The 19,472-nt window shown below is 37.7% G+C and overlaps 1 protein-coding gene across 1 annotated transcript in view; it reads right to left on the bottom strand.

Moving 5' to 3' along the window:
- The window catches only part of ZNF654 (zinc finger protein 654), a 59,502-nt gene that overhangs the window by 25,428 nt on the left and 14,602 nt on the right, over positions 1–19,472 (bottom strand). Inside the window, exons 2-4 of the mRNA XM_024208620.3 lie at positions 11,821–11,966; positions 4,512–4,593; positions 2,221–2,356 (exon numbers count right to left, since the gene is read on the bottom strand). Coding sequence (XP_024064388.2) covers positions 2,221–2,356; positions 4,512–4,593; positions 11,821–11,966 — 364 coding nt within the window. The remainder of the gene's footprint in view (positions 1–2,220; positions 2,357–4,511; positions 4,594–11,820; positions 11,967–19,472) is intronic.

Below are 19,472 nucleotides of genomic sequence, written 5' to 3'. Positions count from 1 at the left end.
TAGAGATAATACTGCCTTTGATTAATAAGTCAGTTTTAAATGCAAATCATGTTTGATCAACTTTGAAACTTTTTATGAATCTTTATTTAATAAAAGTATTACAGTGCTGTTTTTGTGCATTTTTAATTGAATTTGAATTCCAACAGGCACTTAATATAAATCACAAGAAAAAAGTTAATCTAGTAAATAAATGCATGGTTCGCCATTTTGTAACAAGAAAAATGCAAAAATTAAGAATTTGAATAAAAGTAAGGTAAGCTATTTAAATTGCTTAACTAAAGGTGTATAGATAAAGTGTCCTCCTGGTTGGCAAAAAAGCACCACATTTAGTGTAAAGGCTATATTTAGTTGCAAACATGTTTTAATAATTACCAAATAATGAAAAATCAACCTCTCTTTAGGAAAATACGTACAAACACAAAACATGATTAAAATCGATTATTTAAATCAAGATCTCCTGCTTGCTGATTTAACTCATGATTTAAAACAAACCACCCTGACCAAAAGTGCCCACTGTGAAAGCAGTTTGGTAATGTTTTAGAAAGATAAATGTAGCCTAAATGTATTATTTTTGCAGTACTGAATTGCTCACACTAAGGATTCAAAAATCCTCCTATGCTCACTGAAAGCTCTTTCCAGAAGATTTGGGCTTTAGAGGCAGCCTAATTTAAGTAGCAATAAAATATTTTTTCTTTTTTAAAACAAGGAGTTATTTGCCTAAAAGGAAATAGAAAACAGCATAAGGATGTGCTACCATCTCAGAGATAGATGTGTGAGAGAAAGCCAGTAGAAAATATAGGAGCTAAAATACTTAGCAATGGCAAGGAAGGGAGATCCAGCCTGCAGTCATCTTAGGTAAAATGATCTTCTAAAGGCTACAGCTAATTTTATTCTGGGAGAGACAAAGAACCAGGTAGCAGGAAAGCATGCTGGGGGAAGCTTCTGCATAATGACTAACCAGGCAAATCAGAAAATAAATAGCTCTTAGGAAAAGGACCGATTATTTTTATTTTATTTTTTTGAAGGCCAAGAATTTGGATCAAGCCACCTGAAACATCCAAAACTGAAGAGGAATGTGCTATGTACCTGAGCGTTCTCCATCTCTCTCAGAATATCCTGTTGATATTATAAAAAGCCCAGATCCTTTTGGACTTCTATCACTTCCATTGCTTCTATTACTTCCTTTACCACCAGATCATTACAAACAGAAATTCTAGTGGAACTTGCAGTGTGATACAAAACTCTCCAATGACATTTCCACCCCACCCATTATTCTGCTTTCATACAAATTTACTTATAATGAAAGGTACACTATTGACACCTCTGAAGACCCAAGTCCTTTTGTCCACAGATGAGGTATAGCACTCAAAGCTTCCCTGCATTATCTTACTAAATTCCCTCCACTTTGTTCTGGAACAACCATCTATGCTTATGGGGGGCAACTCAGTTTCCATGGCCTTTCAGTCTTTACCTTCTGAATTAATGCTACCATAAAAGGTGACAATTATAACGTACACACTTGTCTACTGACTGAACCAGTCTGTCTCAAGAAAGATACTCTGTTGACATGTAAAAATTGGAAAACTAGTGAAAGATAGTGGCATCCTTTAGTCAATATCAAATTGAGCCACTTTTGAACTAGTAAGCAAGAGGTAAAAAGGTGCCATAGACCACTGCTAGCAGACCACATTCCCTAGGTTAGTAAAGACATTTTTGTAATATAATTTAATGTAGTTCATAAAGGCTGGTGGTGAAAACCTTTCACCAATCACCTCAAACCTCAAAATCAGTTTTATTTTCTTGTATAAAGCTATGAATACTTCAACTACCTTGATGTCTTGTCTTGATAGAAATTTAATGAAGAGCTTTTGCCCCTCCTCCCAAACTAGTGAGTTGACAGGTAAATACCTGGCTCTAACAGTATTATATGTAATTACTTCAATTTAAAAAAAAAAAAAAAAAAAAAACAGCCTCAGGGTAACTAGCTCATTATGCCCTACAGGGTGAGCGAACAGTGAACAAGTTTTTCAAATTAGTATCTATTATATAGGACACCAAGTATAACGTATAGTAAATTATATCAAAAATACAACTTAAGTACTATTGACACCACACTTTCTCTGTCAGTATTGCCCCAATATGCAAAAGTATTTGTAAAATAATACTTAAACATGCATGTTTTAAAGTCTTTTAAAAATGTATGTGTGTTAAATCAAATACCTAACTCCTGAGATACAGGCTTTTCTTTAAGAACTGCCTGTAATACTGGATCTTCCCATGGCCCTCCATCTCTGATAATTCGAGTCACTAATTCCAGGTTGACATTTCCGTATCGGCTTAGGAGGTTCTGGCATTCCTAGGAGTAAAAAAGTGGATTAGATTTAAAACTGTCAAGAGGTCTGACAGACCTGTTTTAGTCATTTAATGGCTAAAAAGTCTAACTTCATAAGAAGGGTTTAAAAGTTATCGTACAAGTTAAATACATATTATAAAATGTTGTAAACAAGTTTCAAGAAATATTTATTTTGAGTTAAAACTATGAAATCACATACATGTTGACTGAAGCTATATATTAAGCCTTTAAAAAGGTACCCATCTAGCTTTTCTATAATCTAAAGGTTATACGCAAACCTTGGTAAACATCCTAACAATGCCGTCAACTAAGCCTGACAAGTTTGTGCCATTTCCCAAACTTTTGGGGAGCTGTCTTCTAGTCTCCAATTAAGAGATATTTAAGTAGAAAAAATACTAGGGCAGCTCTTCAGCTTGCATAAATCAGCACTGATTTACAACAGGTGAGGTTTGGTCCAGTCATGCAGTCTATACTCTGCTAAGTTAATTTTAATGGCAGAAGTGAATAAATGCAGTACAAAAAAGAAGTTACCCTGGAATTATGTGGTGATTATGGAATGTCCTAAAGCAGATATGTTTTTTAAACCCTGTAAGTCTTATATCAAGCCAAATGTTTACTTGTAGTAATCTGATAGCAGCAGCCACAATTTTCATGCTGCCCAAGTTATTCTTTCTTTGTAATTTACTGGTATAAAGTAGCCTTTGCCACCAGCATCAATTAATAGCTTAACACAACACCTGGTATCAGTCATCCGCAAAAAGAAACAAGATACTAAATGGAAAGTAAGATGGTATCTGAAATTCTTTTCAGATCATTCTATTCAAGACAATTTATCTATCATTAGATTTTATTGCACACTGAAGTGTCTTTGGGACAATCCATATTTCATGCAAGCTAGAGAACAGCTTCCAGGCATTTACAATTCACTGCTTTAACATTCATTTCTGCTGTAGGTTATTTTAGCTACTATGTTCTTCAATTCATTCCTAAGTTTGTCTATTATGTCTGAGTGAGTTGTGTTTGACTGTCAAGGAACTGAAACGGATTTATTTTCATCAAGACAATTTGTATGTAGGTGTTCGGTTGAAAAGCAAATCTTACAAGTTTCCTCATTAAAAAGACCACTTTGACCATTAATGCACTATTGATTTAAAAGAAAACAAAACTAATGTGTGTCAAAATGCAAAATGACAAATGAGAGGCAAATGGTTTAAGTAAATAAAAAATAAAAAAGGACAAACCAAAAAAGCTAAAATAAAAACAAAGAATTTAAGGGTAAAGAAAAAATATGGGCCTTTTTATCAGTTTCCTCTTACATCCCCTGTCTATGTTATAAATTCTTTATGGCAAGGATCTGTCTCAACTTGAATCTGATGTAGCAACCATTCCTTTGGGTACCCTAAATATTAACAAAAAACAGTCCCACAAAACTTAAGCAAAACCATGACATGCTTCATTCTGTGTGTCTAAATCAGCTCCCTTCCCCCACCCAATTCTGCAGCATGTGCCTAGGTAACTCATGTCAGATGGTTAATGAGAACATTACTGTACAATTATAAAGCAGTTACTAGATGTTAGCATCCTCTAATGCCCAACACATAAGGCAAGTAAGTGTGAACAAAGCCTAGTCCTAAACAATAAAATAAGATAACAGTTTTGCTTTTTCAGTCCACTGTCTAAAATTGTGGAGGAGGAAACTGTAGATTTAAATCATAACCTGGAACACTTGATTACTTGAATGACACTAAACTCTGGTCAGATACTTAAAGGAAAGCTGTCAGAAATTAATTTGGTGATGGGATCTTTATTTGAATTTTTTTTCTGTCTCTTAAAGCAAATTCACAAAATAGAACCTTATTAATAATCTGTTCATCATTACAAAACAAGGATTGTGCTCCAGTGTATTTAGGCTTTTGATATCAACAGTAGTAGCAATGGCAAGTGTACTAAAAGATTTTTCCTCTGATAAAATTACAAAGACGGGAAGTGTAAATAAAATGGCTCACTATCTTTCTTCACGCTACTGAAGTGTTCTACCAATGCTTGTATCCTCCAAACACTCATGAAAGCATGACTTTCTACAAACAGGATGATCTTCAAAAACCAAAAATTGTGTTTTACAAAAACAGACATAGAAGCAAGCAACAACTGGTATTACCTGGATTGAACCTAGAATATCTTTTAAAGGATCTTCATAGAATTCATCTTTTCCAAAGAACAGCAGCAATTCAAAAAAACTCCTACAAACACAAGTAAATAAGTCAAAACCAAACCAAACAAAAGCAAATCATTTCAGCTGTCTTCACAGCTAAGGATCCTGAAATTATTTGGTACTTAGGCAGTCAAACTACAAAAACTCTATTACAAATTGTATTACATATCACAGCAGTTAAAATATAGAGTAGTGTTTTCCAAAGCACTTACCATTTGTTTGACTCTGACCCAATTTATACTAATAGTAAGAGTTACTCAAAAAATGCTCAATGTTGAAAATCCCACCCACAATGTATGGAAGCTATCCTCAGTTCTGCACCAGTTAACTCAATATTTTTGTCTGTAAATGAGAAACTCAGGTCTGGCCCACCCCTAAAAACCTCAAACTACTGTGTAACTCCTCGGATGGTAAAAATCACAGACATCATGTAAATGAAACCAAATTAAATAGAGATTTTTACTTCAAGAGTTAACTTAAACAGCTGCTGAAAGCAAGAACATAGATTGAAGACTTGATACTACTTCAACTTTTGGATCTGAAAACTCCCAATATGATTATGATCTCAGTCCCCTCATTTTGCTAGAGAACACAGGAATGGACCTATCTGATATTTCTCAACACAAACAGAAAAAACCCTTTGGGTTCAGAAAATCCTTTTGACTTCCTTTATATATCAACATGATGCTATAAATTAAAACAGAACTGTGCACATCACCTTTAACTTGGTTTCTGCTCACTCTAGGCATGTGACATGGAGATGGAAATTGAACAGAATGAGGTGAAATTGTCTCCCTTCCAGATGCATAATGTACCATTGTAACAAAAACATGGCAATACAATTGCATAATTTATATTTGAAACTCAAAGCCACACCACTCAGGAAAAGATTCACAAATTTCTTATTTTCAGATTTTTGAATCTCATTAACAGCAGCTGCTAGATGGGATTAATTTTAATTGCACTGCACAAAGATTTAGCCCTGAGTTATCACTAGTCACTGCTAAGTCGCCATGCAATGCTCTGAAGTTGTATTTCTACAAGCCTGAGTATTCAACTGTAAGAAAATTTAGCAATTTGAATTTTCACAAAATGATAGAATAATACTTCCATGACGCATAATTCAAATCCTTGTGAAACATACAAGTCTTGTAGGTTAGCCTAATACTTTGCACAGGACTTTGGGTGATAGAGACTTAACCCCTAACATGTTACTTTCTATTAAATGTCAAAGTCACAAGTAATTTACCTTCTCACCCACAAGTTTTCCGTTCCTTATTTTGTCTTCTCACTACATACTTATTGTCAAGGCCATGTGTGATTGAAACTGTTGTACCAGAAAAATGACTAAACAGTTGATAATTTGTTTTGTATTGTCTATGGAAAACTTTAAGGTGGTTTTCAAGAATGATGAAGTGTTGTGTTCACAACCCAATGAGACTTAATTTAGCTTCTGTGTGACAAAACAAACTGGCATACAAAATTGGTATGTCTTAATTCTGACTTATTTTCACTGCTCCTCCCCTATATTTGTATAGTTTCTACGGCTTGCCCCTCACTCTATCCCTTTCACACAAAAGATTTGATTTAAAATTTCTTTTATTACTCTGAGTTTTTCTTGCAAAGATACTGTGCTCTACTCACAGCTCAATCCTTGACAAATCCTGCAGCAAGTCACTAGCTAGAAGTATCCCACTTGCCACTATGTGAGCAGAGAAGGAGAGCAGTGAAGTATCCAGTGGCAAAGCTCCCACACTCTGCAAGATGCAGACTAACTTCCCTCCTGAGACAGAACTGCTGGAGTACTGCTAAGCACTGCTCTGCCACTCTACTCTATCGATTTTAGCTTACCACACTACTTGAGCGGATTTCTGTAGGGGTCCACTATATCTAGTTCTAAAGAAGAGTCACTAAATTTTTTTTTTTCCAGTACCTTAAAGATAAAAATAAAAGTACAGAAATTTACCATCTTAACTGCTAATAGTATTCTGCTATTTGATAAGGCAACAACAGGACTAAAAATCACCCTCAGTGTTAGAAATCTTGAAAAAACTAACAGAATGGTTCAAAGAAATATCAAAGGTGGTTATGAAAAATTAATGCACCAATGAAGTACCCAGCAAAATAGACAGAGGACAAACATATTTGGTTTACCATTTATTCAATGCTCCAACAAAGTACATTCACCGCAAAAAAAGAGCACAATTGTTCAATTTTTGGGAGAATATTAACATTTGATAGACATGCCTGGTCTGTTACATGTGTAATCAGAAATTTCACTCAATTTAATATACTCATTAGAAACACATTATGGGCATTGTAATGATTCTCACACTATAACATGTTAAAACCTGTTAAACAGAGAGATCCGATGACTATATTACCGTACGGTGTCTTTCAAAACAAAAGCTTACTATTGTAATGATTATTTTGTTTGATATTTACATGGCAAGGATTTGTAAACTTGTTAAAACTTCCTGAACAAACAGTAAAAGAAAAAAATAAAGGCTTCCAAAATCAGGTTACTAGTATGAGTAACTTAGTAGCAAAAGGGCTGAGGACCCGAGTCATCAATTTTTGCTGATTTTAAGATTTCATTTAAAGAAAGTTAAATTTCTAGCCGTTGGGGTTACAAAAGTAACTTTGCAAATGCAGTACACTATTGCTATAATGAACCCACTGAGATCCATGCCATTTGTTCATTATAGCCAGGGGTGGTACAGCTGACAGCTCCTCCAGCACTGCCACAGCCATGGGACTGGAGGTGGGATCCAGGGACCAGGTTTATTATAGCTGAAGGTTCGTTATTAGGAAGGATGTTATAGAAAGCAGGGCCGGCTTTAGGAATTGCGGGGCCCGATTCGAATAGTTTCGACGGGGCCCCGGCAGGGATCACTCACCCGGCGGCGCTCTGGGTCTTCTGCAGCACTGAAGGACCTGCCGCCGAAATGCCGCTGAAGACCCCGAGCGAGTGAAGGACTCGTCGCCAAAGACCCGGAGCGCCACCAGGTGAGTAAAAATTAAAAAGGCGCCTAAGTTAGGTGCTCATTTTTAGGGTGCAGGGCCCTCTTAGGTGCAGGCCCCGATTCGGGGGAATAAATAATTCAGAAAAAGCTCCTTTTCCGTTAGAGAAGCTAGTGAGAATGGAGCTTGAAGTTTATCAGACTGATACCAGCCATGGGCTGTCATGAAATATTAAGGCCCAAACAGGGCTTCTGTGCAAGTCCTAGCATCCTCTGCAGCTGCTGGAGGTAACAGGGGACTGATCTTAGAACTTACTGGTGGAGACAACTTATCCCTGTCTTTAACACTTTCTCTGCCTGTAACATTTATTCCTCCATCTGTAGGTATCAGATAAACTTTAAGTAGTGAAAGAGTTTCAGAAATTATTATAAAACAGCTTAAAAGTTTTGGTCAACTTAACAGTTCACAAGGTACCTAGAAAATAACCAATTAAAATTCACTTTCTATATTCAGTACTTTTGAAATTCAGTTTCCAAAGATCTCCTAAAGTAAAAGCAAATTGTTTTACTCAAGCTTCAACACTAAACTGATCGAAAGGAATTAAGGTATGTACAAATGCCAAGAAGATCTAAGGTGAACAGTAAAAGCATATCTACACTACAGGCGGCAGAGCTGCACTGCTGTAGTGTAGACACTTCCCACATTAACGGATGTGGTCTTTCCATCAATGTAGGTAATCTACCTCACCAAGCGGCAACAGCTAGGTTGATGAAATAATTCTTCAGGAGAATTAAGTCATTTCTACGCTGGAGGTTAGGTCAGCTGAGGAGGTTGTGAAGGCTAGGACTATAACAGCGTTTAAAAGAGAACTGGATAAATTCATGGAGGTTAAGTCCATTAATGGCTATTAGCCAAGATGGGTAAGGAATGGTGTCCCTAGCCTCTGTTTGTCAGAGGGTGGAGATGGATGGCAGGAGAGAGATCACTTGATTATTACCTGTTAGGTCCACTCCCTCTGGGGCACCTGGCATTGGCCACTGTCGGCAGACAGGATACTGCCTTGGATGGACCTTTGGTCTGACCCAGTATGGCCAGTCTTGTGTTCTTAGCTTAACTTCAGTGCTCGGGATATGAATTTTTCACACCCTTGAGTGACACAGCTAGGTTGATCTACATTTTAAACGTAGACCAGGCCAACAAACATTTCTGTAAAAGTCATGTTCTTTATAAAGGGAAGAACACTATCTACAATAACAGGCTTTGTTTCGAAGTAATTAAGGGTTGAGCTACTTCTACATTAAGATGCACCTAATTCTTCTTTATCCAATGATGAATCAAAAGGTTACTCTGAATTTGTAAACGAAATATTTAGAGATATTCTACATTAGAGTCTCTTGTTTTTAAAATGGCATGGTCAATTTTTGCACCTTCCTTCATATTCAAGCTGTAGTGGTTTTTTTGCACAAGGGCCCTTTAATCTCAATCCTAAAGGAAAATTTGATCAATTTTGCTAATTGAAACAACAAATACTTCCTGCTAACCACAAATTCTCATTGCCAATCTGAAGTGAGATCAGTAAGTTTAAGTAATACATTTTACTTGCAGCAGAAGTCATGTGTCATGTGATTGTTTGAAAAACTACCAGCCTCGGTAACACACACACTGCTTGGGAAAGACTACACTAACTATAAGTATGTGTTTTTATTTGGTTTCTGATTGAATTTGGGATCATCTGCAAATACCTTCGTTCTAGTTTTTATTAAAAGTGAATTGCAGATCTAAATTTCACATTTCTTCACCTTCAATATGTGCTGCACGCTTAAATCAGCAGGCTCAGATGGGCCATTCAAAACAAGACTTAAAATTTCCTTCTCCATCAATCTTTTTACATGAATATCAAAATTATCGTAGTCAATTTCATCTCTCCTGATGCTCCAAAATGTGATCTGACCTACCACGCCGTTTTAAAATATAGGTATCTACATTCATGTTGTTTACTGCCATTTGCCACACCATCTTTTCAGATAACATAGGTGCTACAAGTCAGTGCTTGTATATGTTGTTTACCAATGATCCCAGTACACAACTCCTGTATTAAAGTGACTATAGATGCTGCCTCATTTATTATGAATGGTTTGCTTAGTAAGTGCACAGAGAGAACAGCAGTCCCTGCTCTCAGTAGTTTACCATCTGGTTACCAAGGAAACCCTGCTCAAGTATGGAGAAAGCCCATATGGGGTCAGGCAGATTCCTGTTTTTTCTACTTTTTTTTTTTTTTCCTTTCCCTCCCTCCCTCTCTCTCCTTTAAGAGCTAGGACTTTGTATTATGTATGGTGTATTTTCCGAAAGACTAAGACTTCAACACCCTTAGGGCTAACGTACTTCAGCAATGTTTCCTTGGTAACTGTTATGCCCCAGAATCATTTTGTGACATCACAGCAAAACTAAGCCAACCAAAGCAGGGTTTTTTTGGGGGGGGGGGGGATATTTTGTTTTGTGCTCAATGCTCCTCAAACTCATAAGCTGGGGGCAAGCAAGCTATAAAGGACAATCCATCCCCAAACTCATGTGCATAGATTTAACATAAGGGGTGATAGCAGATGACTGAGAAACTCATTCCCCCCCTTCCCGGCAACTGGCCCCAATTTCTGATCAGTACCTAATCTAGAGTAGGACAGACACTAAATTTGGTGTGACAGTTATTTATTATTTGTGTTGCAGTAGGACCCATAGGCCCCACTCAGGATCGAAATGACACCGTGCTATGTGCTGTACAGACACATATGAAGGTATTGTCCCTACCCTGAAACACTAAATCTTTCTTAGAATGTATTTTGTTTTTACAAGATTCACAGTAGCTAATAAGCATCAACTATGAGACAGGTATTAAACAACCTGAATCATGTTTCAGACAATAACTGATCTTTCTCTAAAAGCAGATACTATGACTATATTCATTCTATTCTATAGGGGCAAGTAGTCTATCCTCAAGTACTTGACCACCATACTTTGATACATCTATTTTTTCTGGTTTCACTCAACAGTTATTCACTTTTAAGAGTTATATTTCCACATAAATCTACTCTACCCTACTCTTCAGTTTCACTTTTTTAAAGTATATCATGAGTGCACAAAATAGAAGCTTCTAATCTCCTGGGATTAGTGATGGTAGTTCAAAGACAAGGTAAAAAAAGGTGGGTCTGCCAGCTCACTCTGAAGATGCAAGCAGGAGATGTAAAGACCAATAAAGTGTTCCCTTACAGATATTTTTCTAACCCTCAGTTCATGGAGCTAACACAAAATCCCACATTGAGATGACGAATTCTGACCAAGTAAAACGAGTAACAAAAACAAACTAAGAACAGTTAAAACCAGAGCTCAGCAAGACAGAGCTGTTCCACCTGCTGGACAAAAAATTAACTCATTTACTCAGCCAGAACTCGCTCTTATTTGTGAAAGCAGCACTCAGTATGCTTTCAAATTTTCTCTCTCCACCTACTTATGACAGGAGCCAATATCTATAGGATACAAGAATTGTTTGTTTTTATTTTGACATTTTCAAATTTTTGGCATCTACTTTATTGAGTTAGACAATAAATGTGATGGTGAGGAGGATTTTGTTAGGGCAAATTAACAGGATAACAAAATCATCAGTTGAAGATGTGTATATTAGCCCTAAACAAATCTTTTCCTCAAAAGAAAAATGTTTTCTTAACTATCTTATGTAACAAACTCTTCTCCAAAAAGTGTTTTGTTGAAGAATCAGATTTAGAGTCACAATTTAAACAAATCTTTTCCTGTTACAAAAACCTTAGGCCATTACAATAATTTTTAGTTTATTTACTTTTTGCATCTCTCTGCTTAGACAACAGAAGCGTACCAGTAAATTTCACTTTTGTTCATGGCCATTTATTGCCACAAGGTTTGGTTTGCAAATATTTCAGGAGAACATAACATTTAAAATGTCAGTGAAATATAAAATGATCACAGGCACACTTCTATTGTTAATTAGGTGGTTTTGTTAAAAGAAACTGTACAACACTTTCACAAGTTTGACCTGAGCATGTTCTTTGAGTAAATGTGATATAAAAAGAACAGGCTAAAGTCATCCCTTTCAGAGCTTCAATTATTTAATTCACCAGGAATAAGTTTGGTCTTGTGTATTTAAATAGTAGAAAGTAAGACTGCCTTTACAAAACAGGACCTCTTTTGACATGCTGCTTTCATTGCAAAAGTAGAACACTAACAGTTAGCCTGTAAATGGAGTTAATAGGAAAAAGGATGTACTTACAAAGCTAGGCTACTCAAAACATATTGTACGTGCTCACATTCAGCTGGGAATGATACACAGGCAGACGTGAAACAACAAAGAGCTGTCTGAAGCACCTGAAGCTGAGGCAAAGGAACCTGCCATCTTCCAGCATAGTCTTCAACAATCTATAGGGAAAACAGTCACAAACCTGTATTACAATAGAGAATGTTCTCTTTCGCCAGAAATAGTAAAAAAAAAAAAAAAAAAAAAAAAAAAAAAAAAAAAAAAAAAAAAAAATAAAAAAAAAAAAAAAAAAAAAAAAAAAAAAAAAAAAAAAAAAAAAAAAGGTCTATAGTTTATAAAGGGGGGAAAAAGCTTTTAAGTAGCAGGTTTAATAGAGGATATCAATATAAAACCACAATTCATTCCTCTAGGATGCAACACTAAGATGTTTCATATATGTAATTTTCTCATGTTCTTTCATTTTGATAAAGCAAAAATATAAAGGAAGAAGCCCTGTCCTTCTTACACCACAAAATATGGACCAAAAAGCAGTGGAGGAAGAATTCTTCTTACATGCTATCAGATTAGCAATTACACCTTTACCTCGATCTAACGCTGTCCTCGGGAGCCAAAATTTTTTACCGCGTTATATTGAACTTGCTTTGATCCACCGGAGTGCGCAGCCCCACCCGCCTGGAACACTGCTTTACCACGTTATATCCGAATTAGTGTTATATCGGGTGGCGTTATATCGAGGTAAAGGTGTATGCTCTACGCTTAAATACAAGCTTTTGTTTTGCAACAGAAGAAAAAGACATAGTCTGCAGCCATATTAACACCTACCACTTGAAATGTCACTAAGTGGGGAAAAAATGGGTTTGTGCCCCTTTTTGCTTTTTATGACAGAGGAAGGCTAAAGATACTCCTCAGAAAAAAAACGGTTGTTTTCTGATTGACATTCCTTATTCCTAAGGTCAAGAGTAAGTCTGTACCTTTTCCTTGAAAGGCACAAATACATGGAGAATTGGAAGTCTCACCGCTTCCAAGACGAGGGAATTTTAGATAAAGGGCTTTTCTTCCAAATGTACTGGACATTTCAGTTAACTGTTTACAAAAAAGACCAAACAGGATAAACTACATTTGTTCATTGGTTTAATGGTTAGAAAACCCTTTAAAAAGAAGTTCACATCTTGTGTGCAAACATTTTTTCTATGTATGTCACATTTAAACTTATTGACTACTCCAGTTTTGTAGGAGAAAAAGTACAATTAGAGAAAGGAAAACAAATTTAAGATAAGTACTTACAAAAAATATATATATATACTGATAGCACAATGTACTTTTCTGCAGAAATGACTCTTTCCTAACTATGAAGTACATACAGGTACAAATAAAGGGTTTGATAGGTAAATGTATTCATCATCATAAAACACCAAGTGCCCCTGAATATATAATGAACAGGTTAATGTGTTCTCATTGTCAATTTTTGTCAATAATGCTTTGGCAGAACATACAACAGGTTGACCTTACAAATGCAAAGAACTCAAGTGTATGTGCGCACACCATATACCCCTCCCTTGATAAAGTAGTTTAACACACCAGTTCAAAGCCTTGGGCAGTTAAAATATGAGGCCAAAATCATCCTTGGTTTAATTCCTCTGGATTAATAGAGTTATCCTGTTTTTATTAGTCTGATGTCTGCATGCAATATGTTTACAACTGTTAATGACTGAAGCCTAAGCAGTCCTGGCTTTTTATTTTTTTACACTATTAACATTTGTAAAACGCAGCCAGTCCAAACTAAACTCCAAACAATTAAAATTGAGACTGTGGTCATACTAGGAACACAAAATAAACTGTTGATGAATCTTATATATCACTAAAGCATTACAATGTTCTAAGTAGGCTTTAGAGAATTCAATTTTTATCAATGTAAATTTTCACACTTGTGGGAAATTATGGGGAGGTCAGACAATTACACCTCTACCTCGATATAACACTGTCCTTGGGAGCCAAAAAATCTTACTGCGTTATAGGTGAAACCGCGTTATATCGAACTTGCTTTGATCCGCCCCCCTGGAGCACTGCTTTACCGCGTTATATCCGAATTCGTGTTATATCGGGTCGCGTTATATCGGGGTAGAGGTGTATTTAATTAAAGCAGATATTGGGATTTAAAAAGGTAAAGCTTTATAACCATTAAAACACAAACTATCAACATCACAAATCAAAATATACAGAGTAAATATCCTTAAATAAAACTCTATTAAGTTCTTAAGTAGCATTTTTTTATTTTGCCTATTTGTAAATTTCTGTTATCACTGATGGAAATTTGTGTTTGTTATTTTGTGTGTGTATGATGAAACTGACATTTACTGACATTTAATTGATAAAAATCTAATCCTTACATGCCTAAAGTTATCAGAAACTGAACTACAATGATATACTACTGTATCTAAGACTATATGAAACACAAATTTAGAAATACATCGAAAATATTCCTTAACTGCTTAAACTTAGGATAGGTCATCACCACAATAAAGAATGTGAGATTAATATGAAGGTCATTTAATTCCCATCCAAGGCTGTGTCCATGCTACGGCTTTCAACGGTAATCCCCATATCAGGTAGGGGTCACATTAACCAGTTACCAACAACACTGTTCCATTTGTGTCCACACAGTACCATTTCTGCTACAACAGTTCATGCATTTACAACTACACCTCTACCTCGCTATAACGCTACCTGATATAACACGAATTCGGATATAACGCGGTAAAGCAGTGCTCGGGGGGTGGGGGGGGCGCTGCGCACTTCGGTGGATCAAAGCAAGTTCAATGTAACACGGTATCACCTATAATGCGATAAGGTTTTTTGGCTCCCGAGGACAGCGTTATATCGAGGTAGAGGTGTACCATAAATTGCCTATGTTCTTTTCAGGGCATCTGGGAAAATCTGAGCAATTAAATGAAGAAAAACAGAATGTTCAGAAAACATGTACATTTGGTGGCAGTGCATTCGGATGTCCTACCACCGTGTTCTCAGCTCTGTGAGGACCAACCAGACCAGCTACACAAACATGAATAGGGTATCCATTCTACGTTACAAAAAAAAAAAAAAAAAGCATGACCATTTACCACTAACAGTTCTAAATATGCTGTAAGCAAATATAAACCATGGTTAGAGCCAAGCCAAAAATGGTAGTGCAGAAAAAAGGGGATGATCTGGTGGCTAAGGTACAGGAATGGTTTATAAAATGCTGATTCAAGTATATGCTCTGACTCAGGTTGTGTCTACACTACCAATTTCAGCACTAAAACTTTAGTCCTTCAGGGGTGTGAAAAAACACACACCCCCGAGCAACAAAAGTTTTAGCACTGAAAAGCGCCAGTATAGACAGCTACCACCGCTCGTTCGGAGTGGGTTTTGTTTATTTTTATCGCCAGGAGAGCTCTCCCCCAGCGATAAAGCGTGTCTACACTGCCCACGTTACAGCGCTGCTCTGTGCCTCAATTCTCAACTTTAAAAAGGGAATATTACTTTTGTGTATCAAGTATGCAAAGAATAAGCTCCTTTATTTTCTGTGTGGTGCTCAGATGTTACAGTGAATCCTACCACATAAATAGCCAAGTAGTATGGATGAGGTCCAAAGCTGTGATGGGGTTCTTTTTCACCTCAGATTATAACACATTCAGAACAGATCTAGTCTAGAAGAAATTGTGTGCATTTCCTATTTTACTTAATTAGAATGGACTGGGTGATGGGATATGAAAATTTTCACTTGTACACCTCTGGATCAAATCAGTAGTTACCAAAATTCATTCAGACCGAGATGTTCAGTTACCTATGGGATATGAGTAGGTGGCATCGGTCCTGGTTGTAGCAGATATCTGTCTGCAACATGAACACATCAGGCACAATTGGAGCCTTTGGCAGATGATTGAAGGACTGAATAGTCATGGAAACTAAACTATGTTTTCAAATTAAGATTTAGTCATATACAGAACAGGACTGGGATTTAAGGATGGTGTGGAGAGGCTTTTTCTGTTTCTACTATATAAGCAAATGAAGATCTTCCATCTCTAGGATATTATACCAGTATGTTTATTTACACTATTATATTAACTTCCAAAAATGTCATTCATTTGCAGATAAACTGATCGTAGTATTACACTTGTTTATAGACTTTGACAGAACTGGCAGAGGAACATATGCATTTTTCATGCTGGATCAGAACAGTCATTTAGTTCAGCATCTGTTCCTTCAAAGGAAACCCCATAGTACCACCTTATGGGATAACATGCCTAGGGAAGGTTTTTTCCCTGACCTCCAATAGTTAAAAGTTTGCTTTATGCTCTGAAACATGAGTCACTGAATAGCTTTGAATACTTGGGGGTTTTATACTTATTAGATTAATTCTAGATATTTTTGTTATCCCTATAGATGTCTGCCCCTTTGCGAATCCTGCTAAGCTTTTGGGCTCAGCAACATCTTGTAGCACTGAGTTCCACATGCTATTATGTGTTTTATGAAAAAAGTGTTTTTATCCATTTTGAATTTGCTACCTTTCAATTTCATTCTAATTCACTTCATCTCCCCTCTATTTGAAAGAATATGTATGCATAAAAAAGCACGAGAGAAATGAAGTACATATGTCTAGTGCAGGGGTGGGCAAACTTTTTGGCCCGAGGGCCAGATCTGGGAATAGAAATTGTACGGCGGGCAATGAATCGTCACAAAATTGGGGTTGGGGTATGGGAGAGGGTGAGGGCTCTGGTTGGGCATGCGGGCTCCAGGGTGGAGCCAGAAATGAGGAGTTCAGGGTGCGGAAGGAGGCTCCGGGCTGGGGCGCTGGAGTGGAGTGCGGGCTCTAGAGTGGGGCTGGGGATGAAGGGTTTGGGGTGGAGGGTGCTCTGGGCTGGGGCCGAGGGGTTTGGAGGGCAGGAGGGGGGGGGGGGATCAGGGCTGGGACAGGGGGTTGGGGAGAGGCTCAGGGGTGCAGGCTCCGGGCGCCACTTACCTCAAGCGGCTCCCAGAAGCAGCGGCATGTCCCTTCTCCAGCTCCTTACGCGGAGGCGCAGACAGGCAACTCTGCACACTGCCCCATCTTCAGGCACTGCCCGCGCAGCTCCCATTGGCTGTGGTTCCTGGCTAATGGGAGCTGCAGGGGCGGCGCTTGGGGGCTGGGGCAGCATGCAGAGCGGAGGCCCCTGGCTGCCCCTACAGGTAGGAGCCGTGGGGTGGGGTGGGGGATGGGAGCCCATGTGGCTGCTTCCGGGAGCGGCCCCCGACCCCGCTCCCCAGCGGGAGCTCGAGGGTCGGATTAAAATGGCTCACAGGCTGTAGTTTGCCCACCCCCGGTCTAGTGAGTCCAGCATGCATTCATCACCTGTCAAAATTCCTGTCCTGCCACCCATCCGAAGAGTAACTGTAAATAACCAGCACTCAAGAACAGTACAACAATCAAAAGGAGAAGTGCTTTAAGTACAAAGAGTAATATGCTTAGGTACAATCACTATCACAAAATAAAGGAAAAAAGATTGAAAAGGATGAAACACATGGTCAAACGAGAAATGTAGACAGGAAGACAGGAGTTAGCTAAACAAAAGGGAAAGACTAGAATAGCAATCCTGTGTTCCTTTTCTCATTTTTCAATCTACAGTTGTAGGTCTCCATAAGCTCAAATCTGTGAAGTTAGTCATTTTCTTCACCTAGCCAATTGGAAGCACCAGTACAGTATGTGGAGGGGAGAAATATATTAAAGTATTTGTTAAGGAAAGAGAAAATTCAGACCAGATTGAATATTAGTTTTTTGGGGAAAATAATCCATATTTATTTTAAATTTGCTTGTATACTTCAAGTTTTATCTGAAAGCCCTCTCAATGGCTAAGCCTCCTATATAAATATCCTGAATTTTTCAAGTTGCATATGCTGAATTAGTATGCCATACATTGCATGTCTTGAAATTGTCACACTACTCCTATGACCTTGAAAAATAAATGTGGACATACATTTATAACCGAGACTACACGACTATTGGTTTACAAATACTGGAGAAAAGAAGAAAGCTCTGTAATTCATAGGGTCTACCAAAATTCCTGGAGCAAAGAAGGTATCTGTTACCTAGTGTTTAGTCACTGTTTAAAACAGAAAGATGGGCTCTCCTGACTTCACTACTCTGATCAGTTTCTCAAAACGAATGACAACTAAATAAAATACCATCAGAGACCAGACCGCAGCAGACGAAAAAGCCTGGCTAATCACTTCAAATTCCTCTGTCTGCAAACCTGCACTTTGGGAACGGCTCTACTCCAGTACCAACAGTGATTTTAATTACAGTAACTGATGACTAATACGTGGCCAGGTCATAGCAGATTCCACTCTTCAGTAGAGCTTTATGCCAGAGCAAGGAATTATGGCCCATTTCCACCACAGGTTATTAAAATTCAACTATTTAAGTTTAACTGTAGTTTTAGTTGGAGAAGTTGCTCATTGCCACTCCTAACATATGCATAGTGTTGTCAGTGCAAAATGGATGCAAATTTTCACCCCGGAGATCAGTATCTTTTAGTGGCGGGTATGCACTTAGTAAGATCCTTTACGATTCTTAAGAAAGAAAATGGGTATTATCTATGTACAAGCAACTTTCAACTAATGCAAACATTTTTAACCCAAGTTTTAACCATTTGTGATGCTCCCCAGGATTGTGGGGCAGCTCCGCACCTTCCCTTTGCGTACAGCAGTCTTGTCTGTGCCTGTTGTGGATCAGATCCCTGAAACGACCCGTCTCCGGCAACACAAGCACCGCCTTCCAGGCCTTGTTCTCTCAGTGTAGGCACACTCTAGCCCCCAAAAACTTAGAGGATTCCCTGCAGCATCCTTACCCAGTGAACTCTCAGAATTACCAGGCTTACAATTGGCAAGGGAACAGTATATCACAGTTTGTAAGATTCAACCCAGGACCATCATTTTGCTTAACACGACAGCACTGATATATTTAATGTGAAAACAAGAGTAAGTTTATCAAAGAAAAAAGATTCGAGTAATAGTAAGAAAGAATATTGGAAACAAATGGTTACATAAAAAAAAAGTCCTAACACGCTTTCTATAGACTAAATTTAAGTAACAAGTTACTCTTCTCTAAAGAAGCTTCTCTCACCCAAAGCTCTCGCCAGCATTTTCAACCAAGCCTCGTTAAAACAATTTTTTAATTAAGCGAAAGCACTGTCCTCTTACTTCCTCAGTGAAGCATGCCTGGGTGTCTTCTAGGTTCCCAAATATAGTGAAGCAAACTTTGATATGCACCTCAAGATAAGTTCATCTACCCCATGCTGTGTTGTTCTTTCCCTTTGTTTCTTTCTGAAGTTCTTTCTTACAATCCTACATTTGTATTCAGTTCAAAGGGGTGATCCAGGGGACACACTGAACAAGACAACAGTCAATTTACTTGTAAACAGAGAGATGACCGAACACCTCTTATCTGACAGAAAACCTGTTTTTCACCATTGCTCGGGACCAGTACCTTGACAGACATTAAGAGCATATTTTCCTGTGCATACACACATCTTCTCATGCAGTATCTGTACATACGTTTCACGATACTCATGACCAGTGTGACACTAGCTTTCATTTGAGGTCACACATGACATCATATGGTGAACTTTAATGTACACACCAGTCTCATGAGA

This window comes from Terrapene carolina, unplaced genomic scaffold (assembly GCF_002925995.2).
Source record: "Terrapene carolina triunguis isolate 2854851 unplaced genomic scaffold, T_m_triunguis-2.0 Scaffold558, whole genome shotgun sequence".
NCBI classification, from domain to species: Eukaryota; Metazoa; Chordata; order Testudines; family Emydidae; genus Terrapene; species Terrapene triunguis.
This window is presented reverse-complemented; position numbering and strand designations above follow the sequence as displayed.